Raw genomic sequence first — 16,553 nt, forward strand, 5'->3', positions numbered from 1 at the left:
CATCTACCCAGGAAATCCTCATAATTCTTCTATAGGTCCACATTTCAAAGGCGTTAAGTCGTCTCATTGTCTCTACATTTAACGTCCATGATTCCACTCCATAGTATAGTTCACTGTATACGTAACATTTTATTAGGCGTACTTTAAGAGCTAATGTTAAATATTTGCTACATAGGACCTTTTTCATTTTCATAAAATTAGAACGTGCTTTTTCGATTCTGACTTTGATTTCTGCAGTGTAGTCATTATTTTCTGTTATAAGTGTTCCTAGGTAAGTGTACTTTTTTACTCTTTAAATCTGTTGGCCCTCTACTGTTAAGATTTCGTTAGTATTATGGTTGTTTTTACTAATTTTCATAAACTTCGTCTTTTTGATATTAAGAGAGAGTCCGTACTCCCTACTACACCTTACCATTTTACTCATGAGTCTTTACAGATATTGTAAACTATCGGCTATTATTACTGTATCACCTGCATATCTGATGTTGTTAACTAAGACTCTATTTACTCTTATGCCGACTGTTTCATCTTCCAGAGTTTCTTACCTCTTCAGAATAAGCGTTAAATAATAGAGGTGATAGTATGCAGCCTTGCCTGACTCCTCTCTTTATTTTCATTTCTTCATATGTCTCTTTTTCAATTCTTACTATTGCTCACTGATTGTAATAGAGGTGTGTTATTAGTCTTAAGTCTCTTTTATCTAGGTTTTTAGTTTTCAGAATTTCCATGAGTCGATCATGTTTTACTTTATCAAACGCTTTATTGTAGTCTATAAAACAGACGTAAAGAGGACGGTTAACATTCAAACATCTCTGTGTCAGCACGTTGAAGGAGAATAATGCCTCTCTGGTACCCATACCATTGCGGAACCCATATTGAGTGTCACTAATATCCAGCTCCAGTTTAGAGTGTATTTTGGCGTGGATAATTTTCAGCAGAATTTTCAAGGTATGTGATATTAAGCTTATGGTTCGGTAGTCACTGCAATCTTTGGCATTCATTTTCTTGGGCAAACAAACAAATGCTGATGTCATCATTTCTCTAGGGATGATTCCCGTAGTATAGATAGCGTTGAACAGTTCTACTGTTATGTCCAGGTTTTTCTCGTTGACCAACTTTATCAGCTCGCTAGGTAATTTATCTGGACCAGCAGATTTATTGGTTTTCATAGAGTCTACTGCCTGACTAACCTCCGATTTGGTTATCTCTGGGCGCACATCTCCGGTTTGGCTATCTATGGATGTACTAACTTCTCTCTGGTCATGAAATAGTTCCTCGATGTACTCTTTCCATCGTCGTAATTTTCGTTCTGTCTCCATTATAATATTTCCATTTTTGTCGAGCAATGTATTTGAGGTTCTTCTATTTCCTATTCCGGCTAGTCTTTGACTTTTTTATGTAGGTTGAAGTTGTCATATCTGTTTTGCAATTCTTCTATTTCTTTACATTTTTCAGAGAAGTAGGTTTCTTTAGCCTCCCTAATTTTTCTTCTTATTTGGTTTTGATGCTGTTTATAGCGGGTCTTATTGATGGTTTTGTTTTTTCTTCTTTCATTCATCAACTCTAGAATTTCCTCCGTCATCCATTCTTCTTTCTTATATTTGGTTGTTGTAAGTACTTTCTTACTTGGCTCTAATATAGAGGTTTTGAAGAATTGCCACTGCTGTTCTACGTTGCAATTATTTCCTGGGTTTCTGTCTAGATTTGTGTTGATTTCGTGTTTCAGATTTTCTTTTGTTTCTTCTGACTTTAGTTTCTGTATGTTAAGTTTATTGTTGATGCTGCTTTTTTTAGTGTCTTTTTTAGTTGAAGTTGAAACCTAGCCTTAAGAAGACTGTGATCAGAAGATACATCCGCTCCTGGATATGCCTTTACTGCCTGAATTGAGTTTCGATATCTGTGCTTTATTAGGATGTAGTCAATTTGATTTCTGACGATTTTGTTGTCTTTGTCAGTTGGAGATTTCCATGTATAAAGGAGTCGCTTAGGTAATTTAAAGAATGTATTTGCGGCTATAACATTATGCTCCTGGCAAAAGTCAATTAGGCGATCCCCTCTGTCGTTTCGTTCGCCAAGCCCCTAGGGTCCTACATTAGGGTAGCATTTTCCTTCGCCAATTTTTGCATTGAAATCACCCATTGTTACTGTTATGTCTCTAGATGCTGTGAGATGTAATGTTTTTTAAGTTCGCTATAAAAGTTTTCTATTTCTTCATTTTTGTGCCCAGTTGGCGCATAAATCTGAATAAGGTTCAGATAATAGAATAAGTGACGGAGTTTAAAATTACTAGGTATCACATTATCTGGCTACGAAAAGCTCAAAATGTGGAAGATCAAGTGAATAGAGCAAACAGAGCCGCAGGTTGCCTGAATGAAACAATATGGAGAAATAAAAATATTGGGAAAGAAATGAAAGGCAGAATTTCCAAAATAGTCAACAGAGAGAATAAAAGTAATGCTAGAAACAGCAGAGATGAAAACCATTAGAAAAATCGATGGTAAGACCCTATAGGACAGAGCTAGAAGAACAGATATTCGACGTAGATGCAAAGTGGAGAACTTCAAGAACTGGGTATAAAAGAGAAGAGTGGAATGGAACGATTAAATAAGCATAATGACACCAAATAGGCTAGTGAAAACGGCGAGGGACAGTTCCACAATAGGAAGACCACGAAATCGGTGGAATTAACTTACTGAAGGTAAATTAAAAAACAGTCATGTCTACACAAAAAGATAAAGAAGAAAAAGACAATAATAAAATCATTTTTTACGTTAAATTGTGGTTTATTTTCCATTAGAATAATAAATTACAAAAATGCCACAAAGAACAACAATAGCTTCAGAACAACAAAAAGTCAAATCACACGACAGCAAATGTTAAAAACAAAAATAACAAAATAAAAAAAAACAAAATAAGTTTAGTACAGTTTATTAAAAAAGTATAAAAAGAAATACAATAGTGTCAGTTAAGAGTTAAATTTTACATATTTTCAATAATTCATATTTCTAGATATTTTTTTGTCTCGATTCTGCATAACAAAAATAAAAATAATTATCTTATCATTTTGATTACCTATTCATAGATTAAAATGTATTAAAAATTATTGTCATGTTAAAATTAATATACCTAATCAAACTATTTTAATGACACGATAATAAATAACATTGTTTATGTATAAATTTTTGAATTATTGATTAATAAGTGATCGTATTAAGTATTAAAAAATATTTTTTTCAACGAAATAAATGGAATTTGATTAATATGTTTATATGGGATTAAGCCACAAATTATTTATTGTTGTAATGAAAATCACATTTTTAAAGAACTAATGTTTTACTTTTCGATAACAAAAATTATTTTAAATTCTGGGAACATGTATAACCCAGTTTTATTAGTTGAGTAGGCTAATAAAACTTAAAATAAGTTATACATCTTCCCAGAATTTTTAGAATATTTTTTAGAACGATTTCTGTAGTGGTAATCGAATCGTCAAACATTAGTTAATTAAAAATTTAATTTTCGTTACATCAATCATTGTGGCTAAATTCCATATAAACATAATACATAAATTAGACATGTTACAAGAAACAGAAAGCAGATACAGAACTTTGTTAAAAAATAAAGTTAATTTTAAAAATTAAACATATTATACAATAAAAGTTTACCGTTCACTGTAGTTCTGGACTACACCAAAAATTTGCCAGTTCTTAAATGTATAGACCTACTTCGTCAACATGAAGATCTTCATTGGTGAACTTCTTGTATTGATTGCTGGTACTGAATGTCATCTGAGCCGCTTGGGATAGCACTCCTAGTTGCTTATTTTTGGTCTCCAAGACTCTGATGTTCGCCATAACAACGATGGAAGCATCTGCGAATGTGTTGGATGTGTCGAAGACGTAGATCTGTTGGCCGGTGATGTCTTTTATTTCTTTCGCGATCTTCAGCTGCAATTCCAGAGATTTTTTGACAAACTCGTCTGCGATATCGTCACTTGCTGTTGGAATTCCATAGATAGTTTCAGTTAAGACCAGAAGAACTGCCAAAACTACGATTTGCACCTTCATTTTTCGGTTGAAGTCGAACTTTAAAATTTAAAAAATATTTTTCGATGTATGTAGACGTATCTGTCTAATCTGTGATTGTCGATAACTGAATTGGAATAGATTTAAAAATCGAAAATTCCCAATTTATATACGCTTGGGGTGTCATCGGTACTTCCCATAGGAGCCGTGTTTGTTCATGCAAGAATTAAAGGTCAATCTAAGTTTAGATAGATATAAATGCGTAGAAATAATTTTTCGTGGGAATGGTGTGTCGCATATTTGTTCTGTGGAATTTTGGGAACGCCAAAGCTATTTTTTTTATTGGATAATATACAAATAGACTTTGTACTATATAAATTTTGCGTATTTATTTCTTAAATAAATAATTTTCGTAATCTTCTTTAAACTATAACATAGTGTACAATACTATAACATAGTGTCACTATAATATAGTGTACAAAAAACTTATTATTTGTACACTGCTCAAGAAATGGGTTTTCAACCCATTTCGGGAAAATTCAGCTTGTTTGTATGATTTTTGGAGGTCAAATCTCTCACGATTTGACTAATAAACTGGCAAATGCATTATTTTTTTGTAAAGTTTAATTTTTAATTTTTGTTTAATTCGTAGAACAAATCTAACATTTGTTTTTAATAGCGATTTTTCAGTTCTCTACAAATAATTTCTCATGACTTTTGGTGTAAAATAATTAGGGAAGCAGGATTTAACAATTTATAATTTCCCATTGAGTTTCCGATGGCCGGTTTGACGATTCGCCACCCTGTAAATGACATAATTTAAACGTTAACAAATCTATGCCGTATAGCTATTTCTGTTGAATTTGGCCCTTTTAATGCCTTGATCTTATTTATCTCTTACTGCCGTTTTAGCAATTTTATTTTTATTGTTATACAGGGTGTCCCGAAAAGATTGGTCGTAAATTATACCACACATTCTGGGGTCAAAATTAGTTCGATTGAACCTAACTTACCTTAGTACAAATGTGCTCATAAAAAAAGTTACAGCCCTTTGAAGTTACAAAATGAAAATCGATTTTTTTCAATATATCGAAAACAATTAGAGATCTTTTATTGAAAATGGACATGTATCATTCTTATGGCAGGACCATGTTAAAACAAAATTATAGTGAAATTTGTCCACCCCATAAAAATTTTATGGGGCTTTTGTTCCCTTAAACCCCCCAAACTGTTGTGTACGTTCCAATTAATTCATTATTGTGGTACCATTAGTTAAACACAACGTTTTTAAAACTTTTTTGCCTCCTAATATTTTTTCGATAAGCCAGTTTTTATCGAGATGCGCCTTCTTTTTTAATATGTTTCCATAAAAATTTTGTGTGGGGTTTTGTTCCTTTAAACCCCCCAAATGTTTGTGTACGTTCCAATTAAACTATTATTGCGGTACCATTAGTTAAACACAGTGTTTTTAAAACTTTTTTGCCTCTTAGTCTTTTTTTTGATAAGTCACCTTTTATCGAGATGTGGCTTCTTTTTCAAAATATACCTAAAAATATAAATTGTAAATAAATTTTCAGATTATTAACAAGTTTCTATAATCGTACTTAACCATATAAAAATATGTGGTGGATTCGACAAATATTCAAAATATCTCGATAAACACTGCCTTATCGAAAAAGTACTAAGAGGCAAAAAAGTTTTAAAAACATTGTGTTTAACTAACGGTGCCACAATATTAATTTAATTGGAACGTACACAAAAGTTTGGGAGAGTTTAAGGGAACAAAACCCCCATAAAATTTTTATGGGGTGCACAAATTTCACTTTAATTTTTTTTAAGATGTTGCTTCCATAAGAATGCCACATGTCCATTTTCAATAACAAATCTCCAAGAGTTTTCGATATATGAAAATAAAACGATTTTCATTTTGTAACTTCAAAGGGCTGTAACTTCTTTTGTGTGCACTATTGTATATAGGTAAGTCGGGTTCAAACAACCTATTTTTGACCCCAGAATCTGTGATATAATTTATGACCAATCTTTTCGGGACACCCTGTATAAGTAGTTCTTTGTCCCTTGAATCTTTGTTTTGCACGTATCGTTCCATTCTTCTTTTTTATCATCGATAGCCACTTTTACTGGATTTGCCCACCATCTGGTTCGTTTTTGGATTTTAATTATTTTCTTAATTTTACAGGAATCTTTAGCCGATTAGTATATTATTTTCTTTTATTTTTTTTTCATTTTTCATCTATTTTTTTGAGCTCTTTTATAATTTTTTTTACTTCTATGGTGTCTTGTTTATTTTATTTTCTTACTTTGGTAGATGTTCCATATTTTGTGTACATTTAGTTTCCTTGTTTATTTTGTTATACTGTATATTCTCTATTTCTATATCTGGTGTCTCTATTTCTGCTTACTTTTTTCTCATTATTGTTACGTCTTTTCGTTTGTAGGTCTTTTGAATAAGTTTTATACTCTATGATGCTTCTTGCACCTCTTTCTTCGGCTATGAGTGTAATTCTACGATTTATTTGTTGTTCCCATGGGCTGTTTCCTATTTTCATATTATTGAATACTCATAATACAAAATTGAATCATTCTATCTCCGCTTCAATTTCTTTCCATTTCTCTATATTCTTCCATGTATACCTATTTTTGAGAGTTTCTTCATCTTATCATGTTCTGATTCTGGAGATCATTCGCTAGCTCTTCTTTTTTTCCGATTTTGTATAATTTGTTGTTATGTCTCTGGTCTAGGTTCATTTGATTCTTTTCCATATTCTAAAATATCTGTTTGCGTGTTCATATCTGTTTGCACGTATTAATTTTTTTTGTGAATTTGATGGCCTTGGCGTATTTAATTTTAAAAAGATTATTTATTTAGAGATATAAAAACTGAGAATAATGGAATAGAATCGTAGGAAATGAAAATGGTATTGTAAATGTTTAAGATAATGACAAATAATAAATAAGTAAAGAAAAAAACGAAAATAAAAATGAAGCAGAAATATGAAAATTAGGTACTTAGGGTGTTAAAAGTAATACAGTGTAAAGAAAAGGAATAATTAAAGATAGTGCTTGAAGAATTAAATTTATAGGTATTTATATGGGGTGTCAAAAAAGTAGCGGAATTGTCGGAAAACTGACCCCCCCCCGTCCACCTGGGGTGGGAGTAACTTTAAAGAGTTAAATAGAACCCACATTTTACATAAAAATAAGTAACTTTTATTCGAGACATTATTCGAATTGTGGATAGATGGCACTATAATCTGAAACGGTTTATCGTGATACCCTAGGTAAATTATTATAGAAACGTTTTCATAACTCAAGAAATACACTTCCAAATGAAAAACCAAAATAAATGTGTTTAATATTTTTAGAAAACCTATCGAAGGATGCCAAACACGACTCCCCACTCCAACCCCTGGGAGGTGGGGTGGGGGTAATTCTAAAATCTTAAATAGGAACTCCCATCTTTTTTATGTCTTTTCGTTGGTGTTTTATTTGAAGTTCCCCCTAAGGCAAATTTCTCCTCTCAATGCAAATGTCTTGGTCCTTCACTACCAGGGGGTGGAGTGGGGGGGGGGGGTTGTGTTTAGTGTCATTAGATAGATTTTTGAAAAGTATTTTTCACTTTTTCGATACGATGTTTATTTCGAGAAATATTCGACCATCCCGCTACTTTTAGGACACCCTATAGCTTAATTTGTAAAAACAGGTACCTATTAATAATAATAAAGAAAATACATACTTTTGCATTATGTATTTTAAACAGTATTTAAATGGAACTTTGTATAGTCCGACATAGTTGATAGATAATATCTAAGAAGATCCCTTATGTGTCAAATTATCAAGCTTTTGTCATATTGCTCGTAAAAATAATAAATACATTCTAAATAATTGTACGTAAATACAACCCTTCGATTAACACAAAGTAATAAAAATGTGTACTGTAGAAAATATTCGTTTTTAGTTCAGAATTGTACATACATAAAGCAAATACCACCATCGGTGAACCCCAGAAGAAATGGAATTCTACGTTTTTTGCAAACATTTAAATTATCATAACACTGATAGCGTTCAAAAATTCTTTGAAATAACTATTTCGACGTAATACAGTGGCGTTATCAGTATATTTGCAGTTATCGAGTAAATATTAGTTTCCGTTGATTTTAGTAAAATCTATTTGTTTAGTTTATAACTATGTGATACTAAAAGTTTATTTTGGGGAAGAAACTAACATTTTTTTTCAATTTCTGTATGAATAGAGTATATTGTGTTACTGGACAATTATCTATTTGATTAAATATGTTCATATTAAGTTAAAAAATGTAACAATGTTTTTCTGGAATATTATTCGATGCATGACACGCCTCGACTTTTATTTTTCTTTTCCTCTGGTCCAGTATTTTCGTCATCCATTATATTCCAGCATATTTGGTAACCCTCCAGCGGACAGGCGAAATAAAATTACACCAACACACACGGGTGAGGCCTGTGAAGACCAAAATTAAAAATTTCGAAAAAAATAGAAATGAAATAAAACTTGAAACTATACAGGGTGTCCAGAAACTCTACCGACAAACGAAGACAGGAGATTCCTCAGATAATTTTAAGACAATTTAACCAAATTCACTTTGTCCGAAAATGCTTCCTAAGGGAGCTAGAGCTCTTTGAAGATGGCGTCTTGTCATTAGTTTTTCTTAAATACCTCCAGAACGCTTCTAGTTACAAAAACGAAAATTGGTAAACATATTTATCTTCCAGAGATAAATCGATTCGATCCATTGTGAATTTCTAATACCAGTCATAGGCGTCCGTTTTGGGTGGGGCAACGGTTATTTTATCGCATAACTTTTTTGTCTTTAACTTTGAAGCAGTTTTGATACTAGATTTTTAAATTGTGAGGTATTCTAGTACTAAAAGGTACTCTTGCTTTAAGTCGATAGGACACACCGTTTCCAAAAAAATCGATTTGAAAATTTTTTGTTTCCTGAATTTAAAAAAAAAATTGAAAAAAAAAATTTAAAAAAAAAACGGTGTATTTTACCAACTTGAAGCGAGAGTAACTTTTAGTACTAGAATACCTCATAATTTAATAATCTAGTGTCAAAAATTCTTAAAAATTGAAGACAAAAAAGTTATGCGATAAAATTACAACCGTTGACCTACCCAAAAGGGACGCATATGACCGATACTAGCAATTCGCAATTAATGAAATCGATTCATCTGTAGAATTTAAATAAAATTACCAGTTTTCTTTTTTCTAAATAGTTTTCTTTTGAAATTTTTTTATTGATATTAAAAAAATGAAAAATTTTAAAATCGATTTTTTTAGAAACCGGTGTATCCTATCGACTTAAACTAAGAGTATCTTTTAGTAATATAATACCTTAAATTTTAGTAATCGAGACTCAAAAATGCTTAAAAATTAAGAACAAAAAATTATGCGATAATATAACTGTTCCCCTACCCAAAACGGACGCCTGTGACCGGTACTAGAAATTTGCAATGGATGGAATCAATTTATCTCTTGAAGATAAGTATGTATACCAATTTTTGTTTTTCTAAATATAAGCGTTCTGGAGATATTTAAGAAAAAGCAATTACCAGACGCCATCCTCAAACAGCTCTAGCTCCTTTAGGAAGCAATTTCGGACTAGATGAATTGGGTTAAATTGTCTTAAAATTACCTGAGGAATCTCTTGTATTCGTTTGTCGGTAAAGTTTCTGGACCCCCTGTATATTTATTAGACACTACTAAATCTAGTTAGTGAAGCAAGTTATCGGAGAGGCCTTAAAATCAACATTTCAAAGACCAAGTGGATGGCAGTTGGAAAGATTAATATAGATCAAGGTCTGCTTTCTCTTGATGGAGAGGAGATAGAACGGGTAAATCATTTCAAGTAACTTGGCAGCTGGTTAAATGTAAATTGTGATTCTGATGAAGAGATAATAACCAGGATCGAAATATCACGGAAGGCTCTCATGACGTGAAAACCAGTTTTATGTAACAGAAACATGTCGATGAATGTTCGAAAGAAGGTCCTGAAATGTTATGTGTGGTCTATCCTATTGTATGGTTGTGAGACATGGACGAAAAACCACAATGCTAAACAAATTAGAAGCATTCGAATTGTGGTGCTATCGACGAATCCTGAAGATATCGTGGGTTTCGCACACTTCCAATGAAGATGTTCTTCAAGTGATGAATTCAGATCGCCTGCTCATAAACATCATAAAGAGGAGAAAAACAGAATACTTCGGCCATATAATTAGAGGGCCTAAATACCATCTACTTCGCCTTACAATACAAGGAAAAGTGGAGGGAAAGAGATGGATTGGTCGAAAGAAACTTTCATGGTTGCGTAATATTATACAGTGGTCTGGTTCCACGGTAGAAGAATTATTTCGCGCAGCAGCCGATAGAGAGGTTTCAAGAAATTGTAAACATGAATACAGTCTGAATACAGACACGGCACCTAAAGAAGAAGATATAAATATCTATTGTGTATTGATATAATAGAAGCGTTTGCTATAAAAGATCAATAAAAGATGACATTCAAATAGGGTAGACTATAAAAACTGTTATAAAAATTACAATAAAACTTTAGATGTAATGCAGAGTTTTGTTGAAGACCCACAATATATCCTCACGCAGAGCTACACAAAAATATGATGTGCAGCTCCCGGAGCGAACCATGGCAGGTGAGAGAAATCCTGTCTGTGTAGAGACAGTAGAGTTTAGGTGGGCGTACGACCGTCCACAGCGTTTCTCATCGGCCATGGTTTGTTCCGGGAGCTGTGGTCATTCTTCAGTCTTGCGTGTATTCATAAGAATATTTTATTTAAACCCTACAAAATTCAGTTGTTGCAAGAGTTATATGAAAATGACTACGCCCTTAGATTACAGTTTAGTGACGTAATGATGAATAAAATTGTAACTGACGAGAACGTTGTTAACAAGATATGTTTTTCCGCCGAAGCAATATTTACACTGTGGCAAGGTAAATCGTCAGAATTTAAGGTATTAGAGTAAATCCACCATTGGATACGTTAAAACCATACTCAAAGATCACAAAAAGTAAATGTATGATCGGGTATAGTAACTACTCAGTTAATTGGGCCGTTTTCCATAGAAGAAAATTTAACAAGCGATAATTATCAAATGCTACTTAAAAATGAAATTGTACTTGTCATGAAAAACAAGTTTTGGAGCCAATTTTAATGAAATATGGTTTCAGTAAGACGGAGCTCCGGCTCATTTGGGTGTAAATGTTCGGCATTATTTAAATCAGACATTTTGGTAGATTAGGTAGTATTGAATGGCTTCCTCGTTCACCCGATTTGAACTCTAAAGATTATTTTTATGGGAGATACTTGAAAAGTAGAATTTATTATAACCAGCAAGTATTGCAAAGCTAAGACAAATAATTATCGATGAATCCATATTAATTTCTAGAGCAACATGGAGAAATGTAATAGACGCATTCTATCATCGTTTAGAATATTGTGAAATTAACGGAGGATATTTTAAACACTTGATTAGGTAGACATTAATTTAGCAATGTAGTAAACATTTAATTGTTATGTTAAATTTTGCTATACATAATTTGAATAAAAAAAAATTGTACATTTCAATACCAGTTGAACTGATATTGAAGAGGAAATTTCAATAAAAGTACAATATACAGGGTGTTGTATTTAAAAAAACAAAGTGACTTATGAAATCAGAGAAATGGAAAATCTGGCAACGTTACAAACATCACAATTCAAAATTAGTATATCCCTGTATTTGTACAATTTTGACCGTCCATTTAGCTTCCAGATTTTTAGTCCACTCCACTCTGTATAACAGAAAACATGTTTATTTTTCAGGCTTACAAATCCATTGGAGACTTCGATGCTCTACCAGGCTGTGGAATTTCATTTCTCCTTCAACCGAAATACCGAGTCGAACATTACAAAGAACAAGGCAAGTTCGACCAAGTCATTCAATTCTATGCGAACGCGACTACATCTCTTGGTTCGTCCTCGAAAGAATTGATGGATAGCTTCAAGAGCAACAGCTTGTATCAGATCCCCGTAATTTGTTCTAAATTAGACGAGCCCGAATATGAGTGTTTGTGGAGGTTGGGGCACTGGAGCTTCGAGGAGAAAAAACGAAATGTGAACAAGACTACGATAGTTCATGAAGATTTTGAGAAATACAGGTACGTACTTACTTACTATTACTCCGTGGTGTTACAACCCTTCGTGGATTTTCGCTGACTTGACAGCATGTCTTCATTTATCTCTCTTGAGCAATATCCATCCAATTTTCCACGCTCATAGCTTTAACGTCTCCTGCTATATTATCTCGCCACCGGAGTCGAGGTCATCCACGTGGACTTCTTCCAGTTTGGACTTCCATTGGAGTTTTCTTAACTTTATTTCTTTTCTTGTGTTAGTGTTTGCATATAGTTCTTCGTCTTTTTTAGTTCTTATCCTATATTGTCCTGCAGCTCCATCAAGCACAGTCCCAAAGATCTTCCTGAGTAATAATAATAGTAATAATCTTCCTAATACAGCTAATAAAGGTAGGTACGTCTTTTACGTAAAATCGATTTTAGGTAATTGTTGTTCTATTATCCAACCCTCCAGTTCCAATTTACAAATCTTTGTTGTAAACTTTTTGTTATAATTATGCATTTTGTCTTTTTTTGTTGAAAAAGTTAAAATGTTAAATTTTGTTCCGGTTATATTAAATTGGTGCAGCATACGTTGTAAATCATCTTTACTTTTGAGAGATTAGTATTGCGTCGTCTCCATAGCCGATTAGTCCATGTGGTGAGACCGCTCCCGTCTGAAAAAATTTCTGATTCGGTATCTTTGTGGATTCCTATTCAAAAATGTCCCCTTTAAACAAATCTGAAGGGTTCTGGGCGGAATTTTTGGGCAGAAATTGTTTAAACAATTTTTTTAAACAAATACAAATGATCACGTTTTTTTGCTGTGGAACATATATTTTTAAGTGTCGTAGGTCATTCTAAACAAGAAAGGTATCGTGTAAATTCTCTCAAAAATTGAGAGTTTTCGAGTTATAGGCGATTTAAAATCTGAAAAATGCGAAAATACGCATGTTCCAGGCTTAAAAACTCATATGTAAATTAGTATTTTTGAGGTTGTCAGATAGTTAAATTGAAGTCTAAACATTCAGCTTCAAGATTCTGAAGAGTGATCGTGTCTAACCTTAATTAAAATCTTTGTTTTTTAATTGTTATATGCATGTCCATCCGATTTTTTTGCCGGTGCGGCGCGCTCTGTTTCAAAAATGTCCTATTTGCCTCCGAAAAATATTTCTTATAGATTCTTTGGGACATTCTAAATAAAATAAGTTTCTTGGCATTTTTCTCAAAAGTTGACAGTTTTAAAGTTATAAGCGATTTAAAATCAGAAAATGCGTTTTTTTGTCAATTTTTACTTACGCTTACTTAAGCTTACTTAAACTTTAACACTATTAACTTTTGAGGAAAATGTCAAGAAACTTATTTTATTTAGAATATCCCAAGGAATCTAGAAAAAATATTTTTTGGACGAAAATAGGAGAGAAAATAGAAAAAAAAATCGGATAAACATGCATATTTAACAATTAAAAAACAACGATATAAATTAAAGTTACGCGATCACTCTTCAGAATCTTGAAGCTAAATGTTCAAATTAAGTATCTGGCAACCTCAAAAATACTAATTTAAATACGAGTTTTTAAGCCTCGAAAATGCGTATTTTCGCATTTTTTTAGATTTTAAATCGTCTATAACTCGAAAACTATCAATTTTTGAGAAAAAATACAAGATACCTTTCTTGTTTAGAATGTCCCAAAAAAACTAAAAATATATAGTCCAGAGCAAAAAAACGTGATCTTTTGTATTTGTTTAAAAAACTGTTTAAACAATTTCTGCCCAAAAATTCCGGCCGGCACCCTTCAGATTTGTTTAAAGGGGAAATTTTTGAATGGGAATCCACAAAGAAACCGAATCAGAAATTTTTTCAGGCGGAAGCGGTCTCACCACATGGACTAGATTAATTTAAGTTTTTTTCTCCCATTTGGTCTTTTTTCGTTCTTACTTCTTTTATTATTTCATCCATGATCGGGTTGAACAATAGAGGGATCAGAGAATCCCCTGTCTTATTCCATTGCCAGCTTCAATTGGGCCAGTTAGTTCTTCTACTCTTACTTTTATTGTGTTGTTCTGGTTTCCGGTAGATATTTTCGATCGTTTTAAGTATTCCTATGGGTATCTCTCTTGCGTACAATAAATGGATAACGTCCTTTAATTTGGCCCTGTCAAATGCCTTCATAAGATTTACGAAACATAAATATGCCGGTTTGTTGTATTCTAACGATTTCTCTTGAACTTACCTCATTATAAATATAACATTGGTACATAATCTTCCCGACCTAAGACCTTGTTGTTCTTCTGCTAGTGTTAGAATTTCATTTTTATTTGCTATCACTTTGGTTGTTAATTTTCATGTTGAGTTTAATAAATGAATTCCTCTGTAGTTCTGCCGGGTCCGATTTGTCTCTCTTTTTAAAGAGAGGCATTAGGATGCTTGATCTCCATTCTTGTGGTATTCTGTTCTGTTCTATCAATTTTAATTCTTAAAAAGTAAAATGTTTGTGTTTCATTTTAGGTTTTATTCTCTAAAGGCATTACACGATAATAACCAATGTGCTTTCGAGGAGTCATTTAACTGTCAACTTTTGAACGTGGTGAATGATATAAAGAACATCAGTTTGGAAAGCAGTCACAACTTGTATCCAGCTTTAACCCAACTGCAGTCCTTAGTGGAGATCGAAGATTTTTACTGTTTTGTGAAAAATGGAAATCGAGCTCCATTGACATCGAAGTGGAAGCTACAAGATAAATTTATTAGAAAAAACGATTTTCAATATGTAGAGCCGATATTTACTCAGCGGTTGGTTATGTTGAGGGATTACCTACAAAAAGAGGCAAACGATGACGTTATGCGACAATATGTGATTGATTTGAGCTTGGACTTCGCAAGTAAGTATATATTTAATTGATTATACAGATTTGTCAAATCACTACAATTCTACAGGGTGCAATTTTTAATCTTGTAATATTCATTTAGAATTATGTTCTTCTTCTTTATGATTATATTTTAAGATCGGGCCAAAGACGAAGGACACTTCAAAGAAAGTTCAACAATTTTGGAAAATTTGAAAGGAATTTCTGGATTAAATAGCGAAACTCTGAGCAAAATTGATCTGGTGGACGTTCAGCTGTCATGGTCAGTCAACAATACACTTGTCGCTAGACAGATACTCAATAGGTTGTGCAAAAGCGACCAAATAAGTCCTAGGTAAGTACTCTCCTAATTTTTTAGATAGAACTAGCAAATGAACTGCTACGCTTATCGAACCTATTTGGCAAATTTGCTAGCAAGACAAGTAAGTTTGCTAGGTACCTTGTTTATTAAAATTGCAGGAGATTGTCAGAGGTGAAAGAAAAGGTCGGAAGTCATCCGAAGGTGTCATGTATATACCTTTTATGATTATGTTAGTAGTCTTTAAACTAGTCTTCTTCTTCTAAAGGTGCCTATCTTCTAGAGATGTTGGGCGACCATATTGACCCATCTTATTCTATTCACAGCAGCTCGAAATATATTAGTTGTCGTTAGTCCAGTCCATTTCCTAAGATTGGCCAGCCAGGATATACGTTTACATTCAGGGCCTCTCTTGCCCTCAATCTTGCCTTGTAGAATCAAGTGTAGAAGCCGGTATTTACTAGTACGCATAATGTGGCCGAAATAAGCCAATTTTTTGTTCTTTACGGTGTTGCTAATTTCTTTGTCTTTTCTTATCCTCTGGAGCAGGGGTCACCAATTAGCGAACCGCGGTCCGCATCCGGACCGTGAGCTAGTCTTGTGCGGACCGTCAATAAATTCAGAATATACCTAGTGTTTGGCAATTTTTGTACTATGTTTGGCTCAACTTATGTGCGCTTTATCAAGAATGAACTTTATTAAAAATCGGTAGAGATCTCACTTAACAGATGAATATTTCAACTCCCTAATGAGACTCAGTTGCACTAAACTCACTCCAAAATTCAGACAGGTTGTACATAAAAAAATGTCATTTTTCTCTCTGATAATTTAATTTTGTAAAGAGTTTTCTCCCTTATTGTTATATTTATTAATCATTAATTTTGAAATTAAGTAAGCTGTAATATAAAATTGTGATGTGCATTTTTTTTATATTAATTTCCTCTCTACTATATGTTAAGTAGGAGTACTTTTCAGATGTGTATTTAAGGCCATGGGTACATAATTCGCAAATATTTTACGGCTATCCCTACTTTTTCTGTCTTTACACGGCAAATTACGTGTAGTAAAATTCACACTGGTATGGATATGTAAACATTACTAGAATGTCATTGTACTTGAAAATGTCATCATTAACTTAAAGAGATGGCTTTTGAGTGTTCTTGGATAACTGTTATTTGTATAATTGCAAAT

The 16,553-nt window shown here is 32.9% G+C and overlaps 1 protein-coding gene across 1 annotated transcript in view; it reads left to right on the top strand.

Moving 5' to 3' along the window:
- Window positions 1-16,553, top strand: part of LOC114332584 (serine-protein kinase ATM-like) — a 144,589-nt gene that overhangs the window by 78,793 nt on the left and 49,243 nt on the right. Inside the window, exons 22-24 of the mRNA XM_028282413.2 lie at window positions 11,907-12,241; window positions 14,706-15,079; window positions 15,203-15,398. Of these exons, the coding sequence (XP_028138214.2) occupies window positions 11,907-12,241; window positions 14,706-15,079; window positions 15,203-15,398 (905 nt within the window). The remainder of the gene's footprint in view (window positions 1-11,906; window positions 12,242-14,705; window positions 15,080-15,202; window positions 15,399-16,553) is intronic.

The sequence above is a fragment of the Diabrotica virgifera genome, chromosome 5, assembly GCF_917563875.1.
Source record: "Diabrotica virgifera virgifera chromosome 5, PGI_DIABVI_V3a".
NCBI lineage: Eukaryota > Metazoa > Arthropoda > Insecta > Coleoptera > Chrysomelidae > Diabrotica > Diabrotica virgifera.